The sequence below is a fragment of the Chamaea fasciata genome, unplaced genomic scaffold, assembly GCF_029207755.1.
Source record: "Chamaea fasciata isolate MVZ Bird 193981 ecotype frontalis unplaced genomic scaffold, bChaFas1.0.hap1 SCAF_18, whole genome shotgun sequence".
Taxonomy (NCBI): Eukaryota; Metazoa; Chordata; class Aves; order Passeriformes; family Sylviidae; genus Chamaea; species Chamaea fasciata.
The window spans coordinates 2343841-2371680 of record NW_027094103.1 but is presented as its reverse complement, the minus strand read 5'-3'; the positions used below and the strand labels follow the sequence as shown (position 1 = coordinate 2371680).

Here is a 27840-nt window from a genome sequence, read left to right as displayed (position 1 = left end):
GCTAGCGAGGGGAGGAACCGGCGGGAGGACGCGGCGCCCGGCGCTTCTGCCTCCCCCGTCCCGCCCCGAGCCGGCTCCGCTCGCCGCTTTCTCGGGCCGCCTGTCCGTGTCAGCCGCCGCCGCCGCTCTTCGTCACCCGCCTGGCCGGGCCCGCCGCAGGCCTGAGAGAGGCGGGAAGGATGCCCTGCACACCCCGTCGCTGAGGGAGACTCGGGGGCCCTGCGCGCCGCGTCTGGCCAGCCCCACCCCAGCCGCTCGTCGGCCCTTCGCCTCCAGCGGCGCGGAGCTTCCTTCTCCCTTATCCCCCTTGCCCTGGGTTTCCTTTCTCCTGGAGTAGGCACGAGCCGCTTCCCCCTCGCCCCCAGCCCGCTCCGCCTCCCAGGCCTCTCTGCCCAGGCCTCCTCTTCCCCGGGTCTCTTCCTCCGCCAGGGCCTTCGGGCTCCTCACCTTCCTTCCTCCCTTTCCTTCCCCTTCCCCGCCCGGAGCCATGTCCTCGGCCGCTCGTTTCGATTCGTCGGACCGCTCCAGCTGGTACGTGGGCCCGGTGTCCCGGGCGGAGGCGCAGACGCGGCTGCAGGGGCAGCGGCACGGCATGTTCTTGGTGCGGGACTCGTCCACCTGCCCGGGGGACTACGTCCTCTCGGTGTCCGAGAACTCCCGCGTTTCCCACTACATCATCAACTCCCTGCCCAACCGCCGCTTTAAGATCGGCGACCAGGAGTTCGAGCACCTGCCCGCTCTGCTGGAGTTCTACAAGATCCACTACCTGGACACCACCACTCTGATCGAGCCCGCGCCCAGGTGAGTGCCCGCCGCCCCCGCCACACCCACCGCCGCCTTTGCTCCGGGCGCTGCGGGGAGGTGACACTGTAAAGGTGTCGGAGTCCAGCCCAGTGGCTCCGGGAGCCTGGCAGTGGATGTAGATGCTATGAATAAATACTAAGGAAACATTCTTGTCTAACACTGGGCTTTCTGAACGCTCTGGATCTCGGTGGCAGTTCATAAGTGTTGCTCGTTCAGCCAAATCATCCAGGGTCCCTGTGCTGACCTTGTGTGTAAAAGTACCATGTTGTACCTCCACCACGGGCTGTAATTGCCTTGAAAAGAGGGTGTGGTCGCACGTCACCCTTTTTGTGTTACCCTTTTCTTCTAGTATTGCCTCTCCGATTCCAAGGATGGTTCAGAAGCTGGTTCACCGGTCGTCTCCGTGTTTAAAGTGAAGCCTCCGAGCTTAGTTTGCTGTCTACCCCTGCACCCACACCGATTACAGCAGAACTGGCTTTTATGTGATTAGGCTGCTCCGGCCTGTTAAGTCAGCAGTAATACGTTCTAGGGCAGCATTTCCCAAACTTCTGGAATGGCGTTTCTGCGCCAAATAAAAATGTTAAACACTTACTTCTCACAGTTTGCTTATGGCACTGTTCATCTATATCTGCATATACCATACACTTCACTGAGAAATGGTGTCCTAGGAGGATGGGAAAATGTGACTTGGCCATGAGCTCCTTCTTTGTCCTGGTCCCAGCATGGGACATACCTGCAACATGCATCAGTAAACTGCTTATGAAGAACCCTAGAACATATTCCTTACTTTTAATTAATAAAGCCTTTCTCAGGATCTTTTGCCAAAGCTTTTGGGCTGCCTGGATAGGATGAAGTGAAATGAAATAAGAGAAAAGCAGTGACATATTACAAAAAAAAACAAATCCACATTGGTTCACTTCTGAATTCTGCATTTTAATATCTTATTATGTTTGGCAGATTAGCAAGTTCTTAGGAGGGAAGAATGACTTTGAGGTTTATAATCACAACTGAACCTTGGCATAGACCAGTACTTAATGACAGTCAGTCACTTGTCAAAGGTTGACAATAGCTTGTCAAGTAGGAAAACTCGAGTGTTCAAAAGTCATTCTGGAAAGCTGTCAAGTGATGGGCAGGCTGTGACAGAAAGCACAACCTTCAGGAGCTCTTCAAGCTGCTGGCAGCCTTTTGGGGAGTGATTGTAGCTACAGAGATGGGTAGATGAACAAAAAAATTGTTTTCACCATTGCAGGAATGCTTAAATGGAGCTGCCCAGTGTTATGTGCATGCTTAAACTTGTGGAGAGTTGGGAAGAAAGTCTTATGCTGAAGCAATCTTCATGGTTATCTCTACTCTCCAACCCGGATACAAAAACTTGTTCTTCATCATTTATGGCTGTGACTGACTTGGCTTTCTCGAAACACTTGAGAACTTAGAGCTGATTGCACTTGCACACTTGGTATTTGTTAGGAGTGCTGTGTGAAATGTTCTGTGAGCATTTTAGTACCACCTTACTTTCAAGGTTTTTGTTGCATATTGTTCTCTCAGCACAGGGACAGATGGGACCTAACCTGCTGTGAATTGACAGGGTCTTTTATAGACCTACAAATGGGATCGACTAGGTGTTTTTATTTAGCATGATTTTTGTTAAAACTAGAAAAATCAATGATGTGGTTGATGGTTTTAAACTCTGTGCAAAGGAGACTTCCTGCTGCAAGAGGGAGGATGAAGGGTAGCATTTCCAGAATTTTGGGGGTTTTATTTTTAGTTAATGGACTAATTTTAGAATAGGGGTGGTCAGATATGTGCTTCAGAACTGTTATGCTAATTCTTATTTCTCTGGCATTTTCCTGAGCGCATTGCTGTCAGATGCTTGTGCTTTTGAAAGCTGTTCATTCTTTTCATTTCATAAAGTACAGTCTGAAAGGTGCTTTCTATATAGAGCCCTACAGTACTTCTAGATCTTGGAGGTGACATCTTAAACTTTTAAAACAGTTGCAAATGGACCATTTTAAATTTTCTGATTGTTTTGTGTCTCTAGTAGTGAGCTCTGACCATCCTTGCTGATGTTCCTGAGCTCCCTGAAGGGTTCCCTCTGTCCCCCTGCTTTGGCTGCACCAGGATGTCTGAAGGATGGAATATCTTTCCCTTCAGGGTTCTGGCATATCTTTCACAAATCACAGGGATTTGACTTCCATTGTATTTTGCAAGTAGCAGGAGAGAATTGAAGTAGGCTAATGACATGCATTCTTGCTATCATAGCTTAGATAATAAGTATCTGCTGTGGCCTATATCCATTAAGGTTTTTTGACAGCTGCTTTGAATAAAATGTGTAACATTTATGATGAAAATAGTGAAAGCATTCTCACTTGATGGACAATCTTATATATAATCACAGACAACAAAGTGACTGTATTTGTCAAATGATGGACATAGGAATAAACAATTATGTAAATAAATTAAAGACAATATGGTTAATAGGCAAAGGAATATTTCTAGAAGGCAAGTTGGTTTGGTTTTTTTTTTTTCTCTTTAGTTCCTTCTTATCAGTGGATACAAGTATTTCATAGTGTCTTTATGAATATGTCATACCATCTTACTTTTGTTCCCTTTTTCCTCTACGGTGCTTCAAGTCTAGCATTTACATACCAAATTCCTTAGAAGTGGATACTGAAGTCAAAATAAAATTATCTGGATGACTTTGGAGGTGGCAGGGGACTCCTGGAGAGCTTCACAGCTACGTTTTTATGTCTTGCCCTTCCACCTCAGTCATCCACGTAGTCTTGATTTGGTTTTCTGTATTATTACTCTCGTAACTTAAGCTATAGAATTAATTTGACTCTATGGTCTTCACAACAATCCAGAGCAGGTGGATGAAGATTCTGCATTATCTCTCCCAGTTTTCTTCATTCCATGATAGATTAGTTCAGGTTTCTGGGGAAGCTACTTTGGGTATTTAAGTAATTATTTGAGAGTGTGTGTTACTCATGAAATTGCTCACAGTGCTACCAAGCCAACACTTCTGTTACAAATCCAAGTAACTCTTGTCTAACTGATGTTCCTGCTGCACACCTGGTGCTTAGTGTTCTTACTGGAAATACAAACCAACAGCTGTTACTTTTACCAAACCTTCAGGTACCCAAGCCCACCGATGGGATCTGGATCTGCCCCTGCCATGTCCAGTGCAGAAGAAAACGTGGAGTATGTCCGGACTCTGTATGACTTCCCTGGCAACGACGCCGAGGATCTCCCATTTAAAAAGGGCGAGATGCTGGTGATTGTGGAGAAGCCAGAAGAACAGTGGTGGAGTGCCAGGAACAAGGAGGGTCGGATTGGGATGATCCCTGTTCCTTACGTAGAAAAGCTGGTCAGATCTTCCGTTGGGAAGCATGGGAACAGGAATTCCAACAGTTACGGTATTCCAGAACCTGCCCATGCTTATGCTCAGCCTCAAACCGCCACTCCCCTTCCCTCAGTATCCAGCACACCTGGAGCAGTGATCAACCCTCTGCCATCCACACAGAACGGACCAGTCTATGCCAAAGCTGTCCAAAAGAGAGTACCCTGTGCTTATGACAAGACTGCGCTGGCATTAGAGGTAAGTCTTTCCTCCAGTCTCAGAGTTTTCAATTGCCTGGTGAAAGATGAAACTAAAAATCGTTATGAAGTTGGTGTGGGTGACTTCATGTGGAGTCTGCTTATTTATGTCAAGGGACTGGGAAGTTAGGTTACATTCTGAAGAAACATCCACAAGAGTTGCTTCATCTCGACCACTTCCTTTGAGAAAAGTGACCTAGTAAGAAAGGAAGGGAGAAAAGGGCCTGTATTTTCCCTCCCTTCTTGCTTGTTCAACTGTGCAAACGTTACAAGGGTAGCAGAGTGTACACATGCTGAAGAAGTGCTAGTGAGAGGATGGCTTTGCTTCTCCACCTAATCTTGGGGAAGGAAAGGGATGTTTCATTAGTCATTGTAGAGTTCCAGGCTAAGAACTGACACTGGCGTCCTCCAGGGAAAGGTGAAGATTGCTGGCTGATACACTTAGTTTCTGATCCTCAGCTGTGAGATGCACTTGAAGATCTTATGCTGAGAGCTGAAATCTGGGCAGAATATATCAGAAATACTCTAGTCCCCTTTACTTTGGTTTTCAAAAGTGGAATTTGAGAAACCTTAACACCTAAACTGGGGCTGAGGAGTGTAGTGTAACCTCTAAAGTGCTGGAAGTTCCTGTGCTTGCTATTGCATTTTCAATTTTATTTTTATTAGAGATATCTTACAAAACTTTAGAGTGTTAATTGTTGTTCTGTAAATAGTAAGGAATTCTTATGATACTTCTGGTTTAATTGGAATAAATTATTGATTGGAAGAAGTTTTTCAAAGCTATATCCAGAAGACTAAGATTGTTACTTTTACATTTAGATGATACTGAAGGCTAGTTAACCTGTAATTCAAAAATGTCTCACCTGGAAGAAGTGAAATTTGAGCGTGCTGCAATACTTCCAGGAACAAATGCAAGTAAACAAGCATAGGAAGCAACATTTTAGCAAGTGAAATAATAAAGGTGTTTAAAATACTTTTGAACATTTCCTGTTGTTTTTGCTCAGTTACTTTGCCAGTTAAAGCTGTTACCTATGCCTATACTTTTGACTGAAATTCGGAGGTTATATTTGTGACTTCCCTTATTCATACTGCTCACCCTAATTGTTTCACTCCTGTATTTGTAAGACTTCTACAGGTGGTTACTCTTTTGGGGTTAAAAGTTAAATATGAATCACTTCAACTTCTTCGTCTTGTGAAATCTAGCAGCTTGTTATTTGTGAACAGTGTGTGAAAATTATCATAGAACAACGTGTAAATTCACTGCCAACTGCACTGTACAGAAGATCCCTGCCAAAACTACTCATGCTTCTGAAAGCAAAGCAAGGCAAGAGATTGATTTTGTTGTGTTAACAATGTGTCATGGAATTACTTCAGGGAGCTTGCATTGCTGCAGGGTAGCAGAACCACCTGGAAGGTTGGTCCTTACATACAGACTTTCCTGACTTGTCCTTTAAGTGACCCCGGTAACCCCATCAGTTTAGCTCCTCTGGGATACCGGTGGGATTCATTCTCTGGCCAACAAATAGGTTTGCCTTGGTTTGAACCTTCAAATTACTGAAGTCTTGTTTGAGAGATTCTTCTCATCCTCGAACCACTTACTGCCTCTTGTTTTTGTGTCTCTCAACACTGGCACGTTTTGTCTTCCCATGCAGTCCGTTTTCTTTGCCAGTGCACCTCATCCACACTGTGGCTTCTCCAGAGGCTTCGGAAGCAGAATTCTGGGAACTGCTCTACATTGTCATTGAAGTCAGTGATTGCAGCTTCTCCATATTTATCCATGCATAGGGAACTTTATCAACTTCATTATAGCAGTGGGGTTTTTTTGTCATACGGGCTATTCTTAAAGAAAAAGAATGATTCAGCTTCTTTTAATGATTTTCCTTTAGTTTCCCAAACGCCTGCAGGACCCTGATAAAATATTTAATCCCAGCCTTGTGAGGGCTTTACTAAATAAACTGAACCATTTGAAACTTCTGTTTTGTAAGATCACTGAAAGTAGTGTTAGACAAAAAACAGGTTATGGGACTGTTTTGGGGAAGAAGGTTGATGGTGGTCTGTCGTAAAAACATTATTTGACAGTTCTCCACTTCAGTCCAGGTGTACCCTGTGGCAGTTCAGCTCAGACAGGCAGAGCACCTTGTGAGTGTAATTGCATGGTTGCTGATGGTGCAATCTCATTTAAACTGATAAAGCAGTTTGAAAGCAAAGGATCTGTTTGCTGGCTGGAGCCTTGTGTGGTCAGCACACAGACAGGACTTAAAAGGAAGAGAATAGCATCTGGAGTAAATAAATCCATGGCACAGTAATCTGCTCAACTTCCTTTTAAGTGGAGCGATGTCATTCGTCCTGGTTCAGCTTGAAAATGGGACAAGCTCCCTGCCTGCAAGCCCAGTGTTCCCACTGTACACTATTGTTTACAGAAGCTGACAGAATTTTTCTTTAAGAAAAGGTAAAAAAATTATGGCCTGTTACAGAGAAGTTTGTTTTGTAAGCAAGTTTTTGTTTTGTTTTGTTTTTTTTTTTATTTCTTACATGAAAAATATAAGTGACCAAGTGACTGTTCCACAGAAAATCTGAAACAAGATCTGATAGGTTGGATAGAGATGAAGGGTTCAACTGGTGAATTTTAAAAAGTGTGACAGTTTAAGAGCAACTGCAATTTTATTTCTGTAGGATACTAGTCAATAAGGCATTTTTATTTGCTGGACTAAGTTTATTTAGCATTATATACAATGGTTTGGGTTGGAGGGGACCTTAGAGCTCATTCCATTCCACCCCTGCCATGGGCAGGGACACTTTCCACTGTCCCAGGTTCTCCAAGCCCCATCCAATGTGGCCTTGGACACTTCCAGGGGTGGGGAGTTCACAACCTCTCTGGGTAACAATATTGGTGTTATTGAAGTTGCTAATGCATAAGTGTTGACTCGATCCTATTGTATTATATACTCCACTTTTATTCTCTAAAATAAAAAAAAATAAATTATAATCTGTTCATAGGTTAAAATGGTAGTTGCAAGGATAGACACTATCTCAAAGCTTACAGCTGGTGGTACATGTAATTTTGTGCATCTCCCTTCACCAGGGAACAGTCAGTAAAGCCTACAATAAATTGTATGTATTTCTAAGATTTACACATGCTCCTGTATGTTGAGTTACTTTGGCAGTTCACATTTAATGTTTTTAATGAACATTAAACTCTACAGGTTGAAGTCTGTAGCTTCTCACTACAACTAACTTCATTACTAATATGTGTAGAACTTTATGGATACTACATTAAAAAACCCCAAACCACTAAACAAGCAAGCTACAGAATAAAAATAAAACCGACCAAGCCCAACCCCTAACCGACAAGTTCAACAGCCGAGGAGGCAGGTCTGTTTCTTTACTTGTGTACTTGTAGCCAAGAAGCTATTTCCTTCCTTTCTGGGGCTGAGAGGAAGGCTAGGAAGGACAGGGTGACAGTGTCCTGTGCTGCTTGGGACTAAAACTCTGCACCACAGGCTGATGCATTGCTGTTCTTCAGTCCTGCTGTGGCAAAAGCAGGAGGGCAATCCCACGTTCAAAGGACTTACACTTTAGGCAGGTGAATGGATTTGATAAGAGCAGAGACTCTTTGGCACTGTTACTGTGATACAGAGCAGCAAAGTCTACCTGAAAGTTTCCCAGCCTTTAAAAACTTGTAGCAAATCTCCAGCCAGTCTGTGAGCAATAGTGTGCTAATAAAGCCTTGTTTCAAACTGACGAGTTCTAACCAGGACATGAACAACAAATTCTATATTCACTTATAAAATGGAATTAAATAGGGTAAGGAAACAGACAATGGGAGATCCAGCAGCCACCAGATTTATACCTGTTGTATTTAAAAAAATGATTCTTAAATATATCACCAGTGCTCTAATCGGTGTCATAGTTAATTTTGAAGGCAGCAGTGATTCTAGGGTTTGTCTCCAGACTTAACTTGCAAGTGTTATGGAATCAAAGATTTATTTTTCTCTTTTTAAACAAGAGTTGCACTATATTTTTAAAAGTTTTGATACTAGTGTTGGCTTTTTATGGACTCACGCCAGCATTATAGTGTTAAGTAGTTTATCTTTTTGTGATGTAGCAATTACACATGTGTATGTTTGCTAGTACAGAGTTAACCTGTCACTGAAAATTTTTGATGAAATAAATATCCATCCACCATAATTATATAACTGACTTACAGGATTTCTCTTGAGCTTGTTACAATTAGGTTACAGTTAACTTTTTTCCCTCTTCAAAGGAAAGTTGAGACAAGTAGGCCAAAATGTGCTAGCAGTAGAACTTTCTTAATTAGGAAATTAGGCTACTTCTTTCAGTAGACAACAAGCATTGTGTTTTTCTTAAGCCCAGGAAACTTAGCCTTGCTGTGTTAAACATCAAAATGCATCTAACCCACAAAGTCTGGATTTTAAGCAAAGTATTGATCCTGTATTTGTGTAGTGTGAGTTGTTGATCAGGGGTCTGTAGCTGCTGTAACTGTTGAACTGAAAGTGAACTCTCCAAATTCTGTACAGTCACATCAGTGGCTTAATCTGAAGGAGACAGGCTACCGCCATGTAATGAAAAGCAGCCCTTTTTTGATGCTGCAGCCCCTACTCTGACCATTTTCCTGGCTCTTGGTGAAATGCAGAGTTCCTTTGTTTTAATCTGTTCCTAGATGAGGCCAGATTAATTGCATGGAAGACTTCCACGTTTCTGTGTTGCCCTTGAACCTCCTTTCACGCCTCAAGAATGGATGAAGCTTTTCCTCGGAGCTGTTTGATTCTCTGCTTTGGGCATCAGCTGTGTTCTGGCCCAGAACATCAGGAGTGAAGGATAACTGAGCTGTGCTTTTAGCCTGCTGCTTTCTTGGATCTTCCAATACACACAGCACCAGCTGCTTCAGTGTCCTTTGTCCTGTTTGCAGAGGCTGAACTCTGCCTGCCTTGTGTAGCTCCTCACTTTGGGGACAGTGGGCTCTCAGGTATTTTCTCAGTGTTGGACCCTGTCTGTTCTTCTCCAGACAGGCAGCTGGCCTCAACAACTGTTTTGGTTTTGGTATCAATGTTAGTGCTACCAAAGAAGGTGAGCTGTGACACTAATTAGGATAATGACTGAGATTCAACACCCTGTAGATTCCAGAGACCAATGTTTTCTGTAGCACTGACCCAGTGGGCTAAAATGATGATTTAGAATTTTAATGCATTTTCATCTCCTTAAACTTATATTGCAGAACTTTATCAACCATAGAACTATTAACATACAGGTTTTGGAGTATCTGTAAAACTCACTGAATTGGTTGACTAAAATGGCTTGCAGGAAACCTTTTGCAGAGTATGAATCAGCTTCAAATGGAAGACAGGTATGGAAGTGTCTGGAGTGAATGAGGTAACCTTTCTGACTGACATGTTCCACAGCTTGTGTTTCCCCAGGGCTTTGAATTCATGCTCTAACAAGGACATAATGAAAGATGCTATCTAAAATACATTTGGATTTTTATCATTTGGGTGTAACCAAATGGCTGCATGTCAGAAGTATTGCTCATTTCAGCAGTGATACTTCATTCCAGCGATGCTGGTGTGCTTCACAACTGAATTAACTTAGCTGAGAGATGCTGAGTCTCAGGAAGTGTTCTCCTCATCTCTAGATAAGGGCTATTAGCTGTCCAGAGTCAGACAGGAAGTTTGTGGCAGAGATGAGAATAGAACCAGGTCTCCTGACTCTGTCCTGTGCCTAATCATAAGACAATTCTTCTGACTGGCTTAAAACATTCCCTGAAAAAAACAGTGTGTTAAATAATTTTAGTGGGAGATTGCACCTCAGCTGACCATGTTATAGATGCTTTCAAAGGCATTTATGAAATAATGCTTTACTTGGGGGGGAAAATACAGAGGGACTAGTTGACTGGATTTTTCTAGTCATTTTTGAAATTAAGGTCTTTAAGATAAGACTCATGAGTTAGTCTAGCATGAAATCAAGGTTCCAGCACCAAAAATATTATTCCAACATGCTGTTTAATTTAGTCTTCTCAGGGAAACTACATTTTTAAAATAATATAGCACAAGAGGATATTCAGCAGCATTCATTAAAAAAAAAAAAAAAAGTCCTCTCAAAACCAGTAGAAAGTTATTGCAAATTATTTTACTATTCCAGTGGTTTTCTGCATATGGAGTGGGGCTTAGTAGCTTTTGTCAGGCAGCTGTCTTTGGTGGCAGATGCTGGTGTGCTGGGCAGATGCTTTGCCCACCCAGCAGCATAAAGGACATTTTACATCATTAATCTGCAGGGCAGTTTGTTGCAATGCAATAGGAGACATATTTAAAATATTCTTTTCTCTCAGCTGAAGCAAGATTTCCAAACCTATTCACATTGTGAAGTCTTTCAGAACCAAATTGAAGAATATCTGTTCCAGAGCTTCAGAATGAAAAACGGATTGATCTCTACAGCACATGAACAGAATTACATTGTCAGACTCTCAGAAAATGCAGGCCCATGTTCCTGATTCAAAAGATTAGTTCTAAGATTAAAGGGTTTGAGAGTGGGTTTGGTTTGTGGTGTAATGAAAATGAAACTCATTAGCTTTAGACTGTTGTGATGTTGGCTGAATCTTCCTCAGGTTGGGTCTAGAATTTGGAGCTTAGATCTGTCTTCAAGAGCTATTTAAATGTAGCCATGTAACAGGGAGTATTTATAGATGTTATCAGCCTTTTCCTAAAGAGACATTTGCTAGGTTCCTGTTTAGGTCATCTTGTTACTATTTAAAGCTTTCTTAAGTGAGAAGTCTGACAAATTGTGCTTTTTAGCAAATACACAATTAGAGCATGCTGCAGCAGGCCCTGGAGAGATGAAAAGCAAAGGGGTGGATGCTGTGTGTACATGCAGTGTTTAACTGCTTCATTCTGTGTGCTGGCTTCATGTTTGAGCTCAGGAACAGCATACATAAAAATGTCCATTTAAGAAAGTAATATGGTCTCAGTTACATCCTAAGAACTTAAGGGAGTTCAAAGGGATTTCTCCTCTCTCAAAAGCACAAGGTTACAATTGTTCCAAGTGACACAGTCTCAAAAATGGGGGGCAGGCAGGACACAGACAACCAAAGTAGTGGAGAAAAAGTAGGGAAGGCAGAGCAACACATAAGGCTTAAATTTCTGAGAATGGTTTCAAAGTTCAACGAATTTTATTTTAAGAGACATAACACTGAGCGACTGTTCGTGAGTTTATTATAGTATCTTAAATTTCACTTTTAAGGGTTCTTGCTTCTGCGCGATCTTCAGAAATATCTGCTATGGTAATGGCAACTGGTTTAAATGGGCTTCAAATCATCTAGTGACATGCACATCATTTTGTAAACTCAGAAAAACTGTTTTTCTTTAACATAAAGTATACAGGTCTCACCTGAAAAGTTTAAGGCTGTTGGCCAAGGGCCTATCTGCATCTGGTCTGAATTTTAGTACTATTTAGAAAATATAGACAAATTGCTTTACATACTGTATCAATGTCTATTTTTTCCTTAAATAAGATTAAAGCTAGTTTCCTTTGAATTTCACAGCAGTAGTTTGATAACTGAGACTCAGTTACAAAGAGCTTGGACCTAGTTTGGGAACGAAAGTTACAAACTGTTGGGCATTGGTCATAGGCTGGTTCTGCTTTTTGTGAAATTAGTTTTTAGCTGCTAATGTCACTTTTCTAATATTTACTGTAGTTACTACATAGAGTCGAATAAGTAAACAGGAAAGGAGGGGGAGAGTTAGCTGCTGTAACAGACCACGTGTTCAGCTCTCCAGAAGCATCTCAGGGAGAATGAGCATTCAGCTTGTCTTAAATGCTTCTTGTCAGTTTGGATATTTCACTTTGTAAATTGTCCTAATCCAGATTAAACACAGGTGTTGAACAGTAACAGTATAATTTATCATCATTTGAGCTGTTGTTTCTTGCTTCATCATATTTTAGACTTCTCTCCTTTTTCACTGCCAGGTAGGAAGAGAACATTTATGGTAGGAAAGGCCTGACAAGTCATCATTCCTGCTTCAAATGCTTTGACAGGAAATAGATGTGAAAACCACAAATAAAGCTAGAATCTACATCTACTACTACTAAAAAAAAAAAAGAGTTTCAGATTGCATTTCCCCGCTTTGGAAGAGTACCATTGTTTTAGAAATTACAGAAGGTTCTTAGACCTTGGTTATCAGAATTAGAGCTTCAAGTAATGGTTCCTTTGCCTTAGGAATCTGTCTTTGAAAAACTACATTTCTTTTTAGTCAGCTGCTGCTAAAACCAGTCCCAGTACTGTGCTCTTTTGAAAGGATGTAGTGACTCATCACTGATGGTAGCTTTACTGATGTGAATTTATATGTAAGCTAAAGATACTGTTGCATGAAGCTGTAAGCTCTCCTATAAAAAGAGGTGTAGTTCAGTAAACTTTATAAATATACGTGTAATTCAGAGCCTCAGGGTGCAGACAACATTATTATGTTTAGCAATGAAGCGTTGGTTTTGTAGTTCAGTAAAAGTAACTTTTCAATTGAACCTTCTGCCAAGAAGAGGGCAAGATCTCTTTCCCTATGATGGCCTTGTTAGTGTTGTTCTTCATTTGATTTGTATTTGTGTCAGAGGTGAGAGTCCCATGTGTGATAAGGTTGTTTTGTTTCTAATCCCGCAGGTTGGAGACATTGTGAAGGTCACGAGGATGAACATAAACGGTCAGTGGGAAGGAGAAGTCAACGGTCGAAAAGGGCTCTTCCCTTTCACACATGTCAAAATATTTGACCCTCAAAACCCAGAGGAGAACGAGTGACTCCCTCTGCCCATTTACACTGCTGCTTCATTTTTCTGGCTATCATTAGCGTTGTTTGAGGTGGGATGATGACTTAATGGCACATTGCTAGCATTGCCCATTTTCCAGCTTGCTGCAGTTTGACAGTTCTTTTAATATACATTTGGAATACATACAACTGAAGTCACTGCCTGACCTTCAGGCCATAGTTGCGTCATCCAGAATTTAGTTTCACTTCTAAAACTTTACTGGGCCTTAAGCTGGAGAAGACTGAACTGGAATATAGCAGAGAGGCATGGGAAAAAAAGCCTTTCCTGTTGAGACTTGCCTGGACTTTTTCTGGTTTACTCAGTAGGAAGAGCCCTAATCTTAGATCAAACATGCAACTTGTGCATTACTGTCCAACAAAAAGCAACAACAAAAATGCAATTTTAGAACTGAAGAATTTTAGTTTTAAAATGACCTGTCCTGAGGTGTAGTACATTTAAAGTGATGGATTCTTTAAAGGACAATAATTGGAGCTTATGTATTCTAAGCAGTGGTATTAGACGCTGCTCTTTTCTGTTAACTCTTAAGCTTGTTGTTGACCTTCCTGAAACAGTGTGTGTTAAATGCAAATAACCATTGATTGAGCTGCATTGAAGCTGAGGCATTTATTTATAAGGAAACCTAGGAGGGGTTGATACTTGTAACTTGGTTTTGACATATTTAATGCATTTCTGTTGATTTTTGCAAGCACTAACTGTAGAAAGTGAGCTTTAAGGGGAAACACTTTGGCCTGGTCTACGTACAGCTCTTCTGCAGTGCTGAAAGTGTAGTTTTACTAGTACAGAAGTGCTTGTAATCAAGCTGTTACCTGGTAGACAGATCAGATTGCCATGAGGAGAGGTAGGAGTGGGACAGAAGAACTTGGTAAATACCGATAGAATCCTCTTATTTAAACATTTAGAGACCTTTTATGTCCATTTCTCTGTAGGCTCCCTGCTCTCTCCAAAGTTTCCTAGCCATGCCAGCCCCAGCTCATCAAAAGCTCCTTTTCAAACACAGTACCTTTTTACCAGGGTGTCTGTATTGCTGTGCTTCTCTTCCAGAGCTGCTTTCATCTTCTTTTTCCCCTTCATTCTTTTTCCTTGCTTGTATCCCAAGTCCTCTGCATGCTAACATCTTTTTTTTTTTTTTTTTTTTTTTTTTTTACCCTTCCTAAGGCGCTGGCTCTGGTTTATATATGACCCAGGTCCCTCCCTCTAGAAAATGGTTAATTGGAGTCAGCCGCCTGGGTTCCCCCACGTGATGATGCTGGGGCTGGAGGAGGCCACAGAGGTGTCTGTGATTAGTGTAGCCCCTTCCCTCCCTGTGCCCCTAAGCTCTGCTGCTGTGGTTGTGCAGCAGGAGCTCCTGGCTGCAGCTGGGTGAGCACTGTGAGTGTGCTCAGCCCGAGCCTGGGTGCAGGATATCAGAGTGTAGGCACAGTGGAATCCTGTGCCACCTTCTTCAAATGTGTGTTGTAGGTGAACTGGAATGCTCTTTTCAAAATGATGGAATGCTGAATTAACAGAATACATGTCTGCAAAGATACAGCTACAAAACCTCCCTTTTCAGACAGCCTGGTTAAGACAGATGTCCAGTGTGGAAGCTGGCAGGAAAACAGCAGCTCCCATTTTTCAACTTCGGAAGGCTCTTGGTTGTAGCAAAACAAGAAACTTCAAACACCTGCAGAATGTCATCAGATCTTACAAATGTCTAAAGATATAAACATTGTCTTAAGTTCCAGCATGTTTTCTTGTTGATTTGTGTTGCTTGATCCTAATAAAAGCGTGTTGTTAGTGGCTCATGTGGGAGTGCCATGAGATCCTGAGCTGGGAGGCACTGAAGAACTGCAGCAATGGCATTCACAAGCAGACATTCAGAATGCCAGGTTTTAAAGAAGTCTCTCCGTTCATCTGTTAACTGTTTTCTGTAGTATTGATCAAGTGGCTGACAGTCTGGAAGTTCTTGTAGAGCATTTTACTACCAAATTAACTGTGAAGTAGAGTAGCATTGACTGAAGTGTTTTGGTGCTGTAATTCTTGACAATAGGCATTGACATTTTGTTTTGCAAAGAAAAGCTATGCAGTTCTCTTAACTAAAGAAGGTCATGCTTTTCCTGTGCCCCAACAATACCTGCACATTTACTACACAGATTGTACTACTGAAAGTCATCTTCTGAATACAAACTGCACTAAACTCAGTCTGCTGCAGAGAAATCTTATTTCAGGCCTGACCTAGTTACAGGCAGCTCTCCAGAAGACTGATTGTAGAATTCTTCCTTTGCGTGGTAAATAAATACTGTGAGATATGAGATCTTGAACGTAACTTTTAACCTGATTTTTTTTTTCATTAAAATAAACATCTTGACTCATCCCCTCATTGACTAAGGTCTACGCTTTGAAACATTGTTTTAGGTTTAATTATGTTCCAATACTGCAGAAAAGCAAAGTATTTTACCTTCAAAACTATGCAAAATTTGTGTGTAGTGGTATCTGATGCAAAGATGAGAATTCTTGAGTTTCTGTGAACCTGGTTTTAGGGCCATGAATGAACAGTGTTTCTCCAAGTAGCAGTGGTGTGGTTCAGGTATGTAAAATGTGGTTTCAATGTAGCATACTGACCAGCCTAAGGTGATTGTAACCTTGCTTCAAAATGTGTCTTGGCTATTTTACTATGAGACAAGTATTTTCATATAAAGACTGCTGACCACTGACATTGGATCAGTGTGTGTTTCTCTCTGAAGGACTCTGGATTCTCAATCGCTTGTCGCTTGCTTACACATGTGCTGTCGTTTTATGAAACCTCTTAAATCTGAGTTGATAATCTATCAGTGTAAATGTTCTTGGGCGTGTAAGGTAACCTTGATATGAAGCATGAGAGCCTACAAGTGATGGCTTCAATCTATGCACCATTAAAGTTGTCCTTGCTTTGGAACTAGGAGCTGGTGTAATGACCCGGTGCCACAGTAGTCAACTATGACGAAAGGCTTGGCTTCCTCCTGCTGTGTACATGTGTATATAGACATTGAAGCCTCTGACCAGTCTGAAAGTTTAAATGAAAACTGTTTTAATCAGTGTCCATCACTGGATAAGCGCTTATTTAATTCATGATTGTTTACAAATTGGGAAAGAATAAACAAAAGGGAATATCCTGTTTGGGTTGAGGCTCTGAAGAGCCTGAACATTATTTTTGTAAAGGGAAAAACAGCATTCTTTGTGCCATTTCATGTGCCTGTAATTTTTTATATTGTATTAACATCCTGGGAATAAGTGGGCTGCCTTTGTTTTCTAGTCCAGTTTTCAAGCATTTTCCTCAGTACCTGCATTTGAAAGTGAGACCTGCCTAAAAGACTGCCTTTTGGGACCAGTGAAAGCATTCTGTATAGTTGTCATTTTCTGTTTATTTGTGTTAAAGTGTATTTTGGGACAAGGATACAATTACTGCAGTGGGAAAGGTGGCCTTGTATTTGAGACAGTCTTCACTGTGTAAACTTTTAAACACAATATGTAATTTAAAGACCATGATCTTCAGGCAATAATATTAAGTGTAAGCTTTTAAAATTTATTTTGGGGATCATAGCTTGTTTTATTTTTTGTGCTATAAGATTAACAGTATTAAATGAATTATATTCTTAGAAGATACGGAGTGTCTTTTCTTAAGATTAGTGCCTTTTTAATTTCTTACTCCACTTAATTCATAGAACTGGTCCCAACATCAAGCCACTGTGTTTTTTCCCCAACGCCCTGTTTGTACAGTTTAAATAAAACTTGCCTCAACTTACAGTATTATTTGTCATCTTTAGTCTGAAAACCTTGACTATTACAGCAGAGTGTGTAAGACCTTACCCTGTCCTTACAATGCCCCGTTCTGTGGGTGAACAGCGTGCCAACTGAAGTTTTCCAGACTCAAAGGAAGAATTAAGCAGGAGCAAATGCTGTTGCCAGGCTGAATGATACTCTCCTGTTCCACCCTCGTGCCTCTTCTCAGACAATACTGCCCTGGAGGTTCACATGAAAACGATGCATCACTGGTGATACAGATTACCACTGTCTCCTCCACCCTGATGCCCGACACGTCCACGCTCCTCCTGCTCTTCCACCACTGTATTTATTGTGCTCTTTGGCCCTGGCTTCTAAGGATCTCTGGAAACCATGACCTTTGTTTACTGTGATGCCCTTGACTGTGCTTGTAAGAATGACTGGTTTATGCAATGGTTTGAATTTCACTTATTATTGGTTGAGTAACTAAGGTGCAGGCACTGGAGAGCAGGGACTGCTGCTCTGGCCCCTGCCATGAGGTGCTGGTGCACAACATCAGAACTGTTTGCGTTTGGAAGTCAAAACCCACATCCTGGTCATCTTCTACCCTTTTAGTCAATCCAGATCAATAGTAACTTAACTAAACTTAAAGGGTTTTTTCAGTTAAATCATTAACAAGGTGTTGATACTTGAGCTGATCCCGTGTAGGAGGAAAACTTAAGAACATCAGCCATTCAACTGCTGCAAAGGAGAAGCCTACAAAGCTTGTATTGATTCCCTGGACTCTGTAGGTATGGTAACAGCCTCGTGTTTGTCTTCTCTGGAGTACAGATTTCCATGTGATGTTAATAAACATTCATAGCCAACTCTGCACAGTGTCTTATCATCAAATAGTCACATTTGGCAAGTTATGTTTTGGAGAAAGCCAGTTGTGTTTTAAAGATGAGAAATAGGTCTGATACATTCAGTGGGCTTGGTAATCCTGTTTCAGGCTAAAAGGCAAAAAGTAAAAGGTAGCAAGAAGCAAGCAGTAACTCAAGGTGTGTTTATTTGTCTTACCTGCTTTCAGGCTTCCACCAGTGCAAATCTGAAGTAGTTCAGTTACTTCAGTCCAACAACAGGCAGCTCCAATCTCCAGTTTTCAGTGTAAGCTGGGTTCATCAGTTTGTCACTGATTTACTTAAAAGGTTTTATTTCTAAACCAGTGTGATGACAAACACCCTTTTAGATATACCCAGAGGTGTGTCTGTTGGAGCTTACACCAGTTGGAAATACACCAAATAAACTGCAGCCACAGCAGAACACAGTTCCATTTCTACACGATTCTCCACAGTGTGGACTCTGCACAGATGGAAGCTCCTGAGGTCCGCGCTCACCTTGGAGTAACCATACTGATTTCTGTCCCCCATTTTGTCCCCTCCGCCTTTTTTCTTTTTCTTTTTCTTTTTTTTTTTAGAGGACAGGTCAGCTGCTCCTGTAGCAGCTGTTGAACCGCCAGTCACAGCTCAGCAGGGAAAGGTAAAGCAGTTCCAATTTCAGGAACCCTCCATCCCCGGGCTGCAAACCGGCGGTCGCTGTGCAAACAGGCCGGCAGCGGGGAAAGAAGCCATCCCAGCTGTCCCAGAGTGAGCCTCGTGCTCTGAAATGCAAGCCCTGAGAGCTTGCCGAGAGCCACAGCGGCCGCGATTGTTGTGACTCATTAACACCGGGTGTTGTGTGCCCACCCTGAGTCAGGCTGCCCAGCACTGCTCCAGCTGCCCGCCCTCCGCGGGAGCGGCCCGGGAGCCCCGCGCCCAGCCCCTGACTCAGCCCCTCTGCTTCACGGGGCTCCTGCTCCACACTTGGACCTTGGGAGCAAAAGCTGAGCCACCCCTGCTCTGCGGCGTGCCGGTGCTCCCCGGGGACTGGCACCCCTCGGTGCAGCCTCACCTGCGGAAGAGCCATCCCACTGCTCCTGGGAGCGAGAGGCGATGGGAATTAACGCAGCGCTCCCCTCAGTTAACCTTCCCAGCGCCTGCTTGCTTCATTCCGGGCATTTTGTAACCAGAAGCCTCCCTGCACGAGTTATTAGTCTAACCCGCCGCTGGCACAGCAGACAATTGGGATCAGAGCTAAATCTGGGGTATCCGCAGGGAGACGGCTCCTGCTTTGTACGCCCCGGCTGGTCCAACAAGGGCAGCTGAAAGTCAGCGCTGAGGAATCCGTTACTAGCATTTGGTCTAGAAATTTATCACTAAAGCTGAAGTGAGTGTGTGGATCCCAAGGCGCTGTTAATCCCCTCCACTGCACTGATTCCCAGTCTGGGCTAGCCAGTGAGCCCTCTCCAGGCAGGAGCAGCTCTTCCTGGGCTGTCAGAGGGCAGCAGGGGTAGAAGGGCAGTGCTGGACACGCTGCTTTGCCTTCCCCCAGCTGCCCCCGCACCCGAAATCCAACTGATCTGGGCGAGTGGCAAGTCCCAGGAGAGGATGCTGATTTGAACAGACAGAAGGGACTGACATAAGTGAACAAGAGGAGCTGGTTTGAAACTCTTGGCACTCAACTCCTGTTCAGCCCACCACCAGTCAGCAGCCAAGCTGGAGACCTCCAGCTCCTGACAGAAGTGACAAACCCAGCCAGGCCTTAGAGTGCACTGTTGCTATCCTTGTCATAAAAAATACAAAAATCAAACTTGCCCATTTTTCATTACTGGGAAGTAACGACTCCCTGTATTTCTAGACTCGATTTCCACAGTTTTTAATCTATTCTGTTACTTTATTACTTTGATCTGGATTATGGGGTTCAGGGGCTCTCCTGGGGACATCTACCTGCCAAATTCATTTCTGTTTTCTTAGACTATCTCTTCTTTTCCCCTCTTCTTGTGACCAGTGATACAATCAATCCACTGACCTTGAAGAGAAAGAGCTTTTCTCTTTCCAGGTATCGCAGCTGGCGCTCTGGCTCTGAGTCTGCGGTGACAACGGATACACAGCTCTGGGCTGGATTCCTGCTGAGCATCAGCCTCGTGCTCTGCAGGGCACAAAGGAAATGGAATTCATCAGGCTTGGCCTTCGTTGTATAAGGAGGAGTCATATCCCACAAAGATCGAACAGCTCCCGCTGTGCCCGACTACCTGCAATAGCTGTGCCTACTCGGCACTTTGGAGAACTAGATCTAAAATTAACAAAGATCATTTCCCTGCAAGAAATAGCACCTTGGCCTGGACACGGGACACAGCAGCAGGAGTCTGAAACAGAAAAGCTAAAATTAACTCGGGTCTGGGATTCTGCTGAATGCGCTAACACAGGTCTGACCACCACATGGAGGATAAGCAGCACCATTGAACATCTCTGGCCAAAACCATCCCAAACTGCAGGATGTACGCCAGCAGTGACAAAAAGGTTACTCCAAGTACTGAGTAGCAGCTCCTGCCTGTATGAGGCTCAGTGATCCACCCTCGCCATACTAGTGACCATCTGACCAAGGCAGAGGTGGGTGATGGGATGGAAACAGCTCTCCAGCTGGTGCTGGATTTCTATCAAGGCTTTCTGCTGTACAGCAGCGGAAGCCCACAGACCTCCACAGTGGTGTTTGTGGGATCAACACCAACAGATTTAAATAGACAAAAATAAAGACAAATTGGAGAGCAGCCTAGGAACAGAAAGTGTATGCAGTCCTTAACAGGGCAGTAAAGATGTGGGACTTGCATCCATCAGCTGTGCAGGGCTCACACCTCCCTCACTGCAGTGCCCTGATTTCAGCCCACGCTGCAGCCCCGCAGCCCCATGGCAGCTCCGCATTGGAACAGCTGTGGAAAATGGAGGGGGGTGGAGATGATGTACCTGGAGAAGGACAGGCTGATTTAACACCCCTCCCTGCTGCCAAATGCTCCGTGGGCTCTGCAGTCATCACCCAAAATAGAGCCACAGTCTGTGCCTCCTCCAGGAGACAGCCCCTGCTGGAAACATACCAGGGCATTGCTTGGGGCAGTGGTTTCCTGCAGGAGCCACCTCGGGAGATGCTGGCACCATGTCCCATTGCACCTGGCTCCTTTCCCTCTCCCCCACCATTCAAGCTGCCTGTTGATGCTTGTTACAGCCTGGGAACACAAAACACCGGGTTTGACCTAGCAAGGAATGTAGGCAGGGTTTGGGCAGAAGGGAGGAAAGGTCTTGCATTAAACTCACAAATCCACCACACATGGCTGTCACCTACTGCTCAAGACACAAGGGGTCCTTTCCTGGCAGAGGCTGAGGGGCTCCAAGGCAGCCCCTGTGACAGCCTTGTCTCCCTGGGACCAGACACACTGCCCCGCAGCTGCCTGCACTTCTCAAAGCAGAGACACATCCTCCCCACGGGGAGCAGCTCGTCCCAGGAAACCGCCTTCTCCTTCCTTTGTTTTGCTGCCTGGTCCCTCCTAAAACGTGAGCTGCTTCAGCCCCAACTTGCCCAACACTTGGCTTCTGTCAGCACCTGAGCAAACCGTGCAAAACCCTCGCTCCAGACACAGCACAACAGCCCCAGAGCTTTGCCTCCTGTGCACTGTCACCACAAAGCAACAACATCCACGATTTCTTGGCTTCCTGTTCTCCACACTGTCCTGGGATACCCCTGGTGCAGCTTCCAGGCCTCAGCACCTTCGCAGCAACCCCCCCGCAGGCTGCCCCAGCTGTCCCCTCGCAGGTCACACACAGTCACTGGGTGGCACTGTGCCCCTGCCTGTGCGTGCCCGGCTCCAGCCTCCTCCTCCGCTCGGGGTGCCTCGAGGAGCCCCGGCTGGGCCAAGGGCTCTCCGTGCCAAAATGCACCCACGGTGGCACCGACAGGTACCCGGGGACCCCAGGAGCCCGCAGGGTTGTGACCCCAACGCCCAAACACAGGCGTCCTGCTGCCTCCCAGCCAGGGTCTCTCTCCCCACCGTGGTTGTATTCTCATTACCGTGGCAAAAGGAGACCAACAGCATCCTTACAATAGGCCCCTCCATAAAACTAATAGGCCAGGCAATTGGGACAGGCCTGTGAAGTACTTTATACTCTGGACTCGAGGAGTTCGTGCCACAGCTCACAAGCTGTCCCAGCTGTACATCCCAGGAATCACAGTGTCATTTCTCCCTATCATCCCCACTTTCAGCCTGGGAGCAGCATGAGGATGAGCATGGTTCCCCCACACTTGCTTTTGCGTGTCTCCTGCCACCCCCAGAGCCTCACCTGATTCCAGCAGCACACGGCTCTCAGGACCATCCACAGGAATCAGGGTTTCCTTTTTCCAGGGCACCACGGCACAGTTCTGCCCTGATTCCAGATTTGACACCATCAGCACGTGCCCAGGGTCCTGAGGCTGGACCCAGCACTGGGCCAGGGCAGAGGCCAGCGAGGTCCTTTGTCAGTGCTTTGCCATTTGCTTCATTTGCAGTTGAAAGCCAGAGGAGCAGAGAGCCCTTCTGACACTGTGATGGCAAAACCCTCTCAGCTCTGTAGAAGATCCTTCCCTCTACGCTGACAGCCCGTGTCTGTTTGGGAAGCTGGGGTGACACATTTGGTGTAACCCAGAGCCCCATTTCAGAGGGGACCTGGTGAGGTTTCAGGGACTGCTTTGCCTTGCCGGGACCTGGCCAGTCTCCATGGTGCACTCCAAGTGTTCCTAGAGCTGGGAGCTGGGCTCTGGATGACCCTGGGGACAGCAATAACCAAACAGAGCAGCCACTGTCACCTTCCCTCTTCCTGCTGTGTAAAAACTGCCCAAGAAAAGCCTCCTTTAATCGCTCCCCCTACATTAGACCTTCCAAGGGAAATTAGCACAAATGCAACATCAGTGGCACCAAGGGAACAGACCCCGAATGACTTGGAGGGAGGTTAATTAGTTCGTTAAAATCCTTCTCTCTTTAGTTGCCACCTAAATCTCCAAGCCTTGACAAACAGTTGGGAAAAAGGGTCTCTGCAGAAAATCAATGCTCTTTAGAGGTAAGAGTTAAAGATCCTCCAAGGAGCATACAGCTGGGAAATAAAGTGGAGAAGACTGTTTCTCCACCATTAGGGTAGAAGATGAATGTTAGATGGGAAAGCAAAATATTTCCAGATCTCCATAAAAGTCAGAAGGGGGACAAAAAGCCCATTTCTCCCTCTGTGGTTTACTGTCTTTAATCTCTCTGCCTTAGTGTCCCCACCCACCCTGCAACAGAGATGCTGAAAAGCTTTAACTGGCTTTTGCAGAACTGATTCAGGATCCCGGCTACTGAGTGCCAGAGATGTGCCAGGTGTGATTGCCCGTCCCTTTGGAGGACAATCTCCTCAGTGCTGGAGCTGCTGGCAGACTGCTCCCCACTCCTGGGCACACCAGGCAGGGAACACGAGTGTGCTGGGGACAGGGGGAAAGCCCCACAGCCCCTTAAAGACAGTTGCCCCCCTTAGACTAATTTAATAGATGACTGCATTGACCCCAGAGAATTTTGTACAGCTCCCAGCCCCCCGTAGGTGCCCCAAGCATGGTGGCACCAGGAACCTGTCACAGAGCTGGTGTGTGCCCATGGTGAGACAGGGCCCTACCAGTGCTTCTGCTACTTCCACTGCCACTGTAGGGCTGTGGTGGGATGGCTAAAGCACAGTGCTGCAGCTCAGCGACTGCCACAGGCAGCACTTTGGGACTAAGGTCTCCTTGAGTACCTGGTTTAAAGTTGGGACTAACTTCATTCAGTCTCCACACCAGAGCTCTGTGCTGCCCTGTGGGTGATAAAAGAGCGGAAAGTTCCAGCTCCAGAACCAAGTCTTCTTTAATCTAAGGACATGATTTCTTTGCTAGACATGATGAACTGTGTGCCCTGCCTTCTATACTGTCCACTGATGTTTGTATTTCGAAAGCCACTACATCATCAGATTCTGGCCAGCTGTCTAAAAAAAAACCCCAAAACAGACAACATCCTGTGTACTGCTGGGACCTCTTTGTCAGAGGCTGTGAACTCATCTGCATCCAGCACCAGGATGGATTGAACAAACTGAAGCAGTATTTTATTGCTGAAGCATAAACCACGGGAATAAACAAGCACCAAAGTGCTACTGATCATTAAAAGCAGATGGGAGCCCATTTACTGCCTCCAGCAGCAAGGTGCCATGGCTGCTCTGCTGGGGCCCCCTTGAAATAGGAAACCCAGTGCACCATCTGGGAGGTGCTGCATGGCAGTGGCTACAGGCAGCCCCTGCAATTCCAGCCTGGAGTTATCTGCACTGTGCTCTCACCACCACCCCAGGGATGACCAAGGAGCGTCAGAGCTCTGAATCCTAGCCCCAGAAATACAGCCACCCCTGTAAGGTTGTGTCTCCGGCAGGGACAAGCAGCCCATCCAGGGTCAGTCCCATTGTCCAGGGGAGGTGGGGCAGGGAGAATTCCAGGCTGAATTCCCACACACAGACCAGGGGCTCGGTGACATTCCAACAGTCTTTGTTCAAATGCACATCAGAGGACCATCAAGGGTTCTGGTCATTCCTGTGCAATTCAGCTCCCACAGGGTGGATTATCCAAGGCAGTCCAGGTCTGACCTTCTTCCTTACCAACCAGAGCTGTCTGGCACGGGAAGTGAAGTGCTACAGTGGGAAGAAGCCAGAGGCTATTTCCTCTCCTTCCTAATTAACACACCCACCACAGATAAACACCCAACGAGAACATTCCCAGTCTGGCTACTGGAAACTGGCCTCCAGGAACAGCTCCATCCTGAGTAGCCCCAGCTGCAAGCTGAGCTCAGCCCCCTCCCCAGACTGAAGCTTTGCACCTTTGTCTCCAAGCCCCATCTTCCCGTGGCAGGGAGCCCTCTCAGCAGCTGAAACCGGAGCACGGCATGGGGCCAGGGATGGATTCCTGGGCAGCCCGAGAGGAGATGCAAATGGAGCGGGAGACTGCTCGAGAAGCAGAGACAGACAGATGCTTTTACACTTCAAAGGGAACAGGGCCCTGGGAGGCTTTCAGGAATACGCACAAATCGATAGACTCCTTTCAAACACCGAGCACATTTGCTCAAGTGTGAGGCAATTATTCCCTGAGGACGGAGGCAGGACAAGGCCATTAACAGCCATACGGGCAGGAGGAGCGCCAGCCCAGCCCGGGGGGCAGAACACCGCTGTCCTGGCCCAGCTTTCTCACCCAGGATTTACAGAATGCCCTGGTGTCCCCAGGGGCTCTATAGGGAGCGCGTTAGTGTCATTCAGCCTATGCCAGTGCGACGCTCAGCACATCCTTTTGGCGAACAGCAGGTTTGATCACATCCCCTCCGCTGCTCGAGTTCACTGCCTTTACCCCTGGAGGGCTGACTTACGCTTACTGGAGCAATTCCCATTTCGCCCTCACCCGAACGCTGCTGGGCAGAGCCTGAGCTGCTCTGCAGAGCTCTGTCTCCACTGAGCCCCTTCTAGACGGCAAAGCAGAGCCCAAACCAGATTGTGGGCGAGCAGAGGGCTGGCTGCTCAGCATGGGGACAGACCCCGCGGCGTGACAGGAATCACGCCTGACTCATCCCTGCCTACTCCGCACCAGCACTTCCCTGCAGATTACCCTTAATGCACCATCTCCCAGCAAGGATGTTACAGAGATCACAGGTGCCCGTGCTTTGCGACCCCGCAGATGGGAGCTGGAGTGACAGTGCCAGCACACAGGAAGTCTCTCCTGTGAACAGCTGCCGTCTCACATGTGCAGTCATATTTGTACAACGGGAGGCAGAGATACTGAAAGTGAGCAGCGCTTCATGCCTGGTGCATGACTGATGGGAGTGCCCGTCCTGTATCACCGGCTGCCCACTCTGCTTTATGGAGGCACATAATTTACCCTCTCCAGGAAAAATAGAGGAGGAGGAAATAAACATCTCAGCATGTCCCCAAAGAACTGTAGGAGATTAAAATTAAATCTATCCATTACACTCACCAAGCAGGGCGCTGTCTGGGCAGGAACGCTGTAGATGTACACCTGCACGTTCAAAGAAAAGAAATGGAGTATTAGAGAAGTGTCAGAGGCAATCCAGCACCCCACAGCAAAGTGCTTCAGGTCATAAAACAAACTCACACGACTTGGAAAAACAAAAAAGGAATAACACTAAACTGAACAGCAACACTGCTCAGCACAGCTGCAGCACCTCTTCTCAACCCTGCATCAAAGGTTTGCTTCACCCTCGGTTAAAATTTTGTCTGACACCTCTGCTCAGGCCCAGCTCTCAAGAACGCTTCTGGGTTTGCTCCGGGACATGCGTGTTGTGCGCTGTGGGGGAGAAACACCCTCCCCACTTCCTTCACTGTGCCCTGTAAGCCTCTCCCTGTGTTCCTCCTGCTGTAGTGTCCAGAAAGAACATTTAGGCGTGACTGCAGCTCTGCAAGGCAGGAGAGTAAAAAGCAGCTTACCTGGAGGAGCAGGGAGCCAGGCCAGCAGCAGAGGACTGGGAACACAGCCCTGGAGACAGAACAGGCCTCCCTGGCAGCCACTGGCACTGCAGTAAGGTCGTGAACAGCTCCAGGGCAGCTGAGGGACACAGAACAGGCCATCCCCACCACGATCAGAGAAGTCCCTCCATTCCCCAGCCGGCCCTACACAGTTCTATCCCTCTCTCTTTGCTCTTGGCCACTCACTGACTACCTGGAGGCCGAGGGCGGGCAGGTACATGAAGAACCGGCAGCCGCACATGTGGGGGCTGAGGAGCGGGCACAGGGGCCGGCAGTGCGGGCAGCAAGGATGGGCAGCAGGGACACAGCTTGGAGCTGCCCCGGGCAGCAGGAATGGGCAGCCGGAATGGGCAGCGGGGATGTGGCTTGTTGCCGCTCCAGCCACTCACGGCGGGTAACCAGCACCGCTTGTTGCTTCAACCAAATGCTGCCTCCCCCCTGCTAAGAGGCTCCGCATGGATCCCACCCTAGGGCTCCGGAATTAAGTGGAGTTTAAGCTCTGCAATAAAACCCCATTTGACTTGAAAGAATGTTGTTATTCCTGGAAGGGGGTTTGCGCTACTTGCTTGGATCGCCTTTAAGTGAGCCGGTACTTAGGCTGACCAGACACCGCACCCCGGGCAGTGGGGTCAGCCCAAAGCAAGCCAGCAGTCCTGCTCAGCCTGGCTGTCCAGCACCAGGTGTTTCAAGCGAGCTGGGCATGGAAATGCTGCTCCCCAGGATCTCCTCAGGCCTCCCTGCAGACAAGGAGCCGCCGTGGGCCGCGCAGGCCCTGCCCTGCCCGCCCCACACGCCGGAGGGCTCGGCCCCGCTCTGGGCGCCTGAGCGCGGCCAGCGGCACCGTCCCAGAGCTTGGTTTGTACCGGCCCGGCACATCCTTGTCCCTGCGGCACCTGGAAATGAGAAAAGCTCTTTGTAAAACCAGCTGGGAGTTGCTTCGGCAGAGCCAGCGCGGGTCCCAGCGCAGAGGCCGCGGCCCGGGCCGTGTCTCCCCGGGGCTGTGGGCAGAGCTGGAGCCGCGCCGCAGGGAAACTGCCGCCACTGCACAGCCTGCAGCTGCCTGGGCAAGGACTGCAGCATCGGCAAGAAAGCATTCTTCTGCCGTCCCCATCAGCATTGAGGCAGTGTCAGACAAGGCTGAAGGCTGCAAAAACCAGTAGGAGAAACCAAAATAAATCAAGATCTTGATTTCTCATAGGAAATGTACCTAGATCCCATTTATAGTCCATTTGCCCTCCTCCTTATGTAACGTCTCTGCAGGAGAGGAGCAGAAAACACAGAGAAGATAAACAGTTTTCTGCAAAGAATTGGTGCAAGAGCCTGAGTCACATCTAGCAGGGTGAGCAGATAACCTGAGGCTCAGTGAACACTGTGGAGAACAATGAATGCTGAGATCAACAGCGTGTCGTGCACGTACAAACTGGCCCCAGGTAACATGACTAAAGCAGAGCACGTTGTGCTTGAGAAAGATGCACAAAACCTACACTTTTGAGTT

The 27840-nt window shown here is 46.2% G+C and overlaps 1 protein-coding gene and 1 long non-coding RNA gene across 3 annotated transcripts; one reads left to right on the top strand and one right to left on the bottom strand.

Moving 5' to 3' along the window:
- Window positions 1–17830, top strand: CRKL (CRK like proto-oncogene, adaptor protein). 2 transcript variants are annotated; one of them, XM_066200181.1, is made up of 3 exons: window positions 1–801; window positions 3937–4399; window positions 13061–17830. In XM_066200181.1, exons 1-3 carry the CDS (start codon window positions 488–490, stop codon window positions 13193–13195), a joined length of 912 nt encoding a protein of 303 aa, XP_066056278.1. In that variant the 5' UTR covers window positions 1–487; the 3' UTR covers window positions 13196–17830. The 2 variants fall into 2 exon arrangements, with proteins under 2 accessions (XP_066056278.1, XP_066056279.1); XM_066200182.1 differs by lacking the exon at window positions 13061–17830 and adding an exon at window positions 5218–5364.
- Window positions 17831–19662: 1832 nt separating this feature from the next.
- LOC136298577 (uncharacterized) lies at window positions 19663–26095 on the bottom strand. The gene is made up of 3 exons (XR_010723339.1): window positions 25975–26095; window positions 25837–25878; window positions 19663–19965 (listed from the first exon to the last, which is right to left on the bottom strand). It is a non-coding gene; the product is annotated as an uncharacterized lncRNA (long non-coding RNA).
- Between the last annotated feature and the right edge of the window lie 1745 nt (window positions 26096–27840).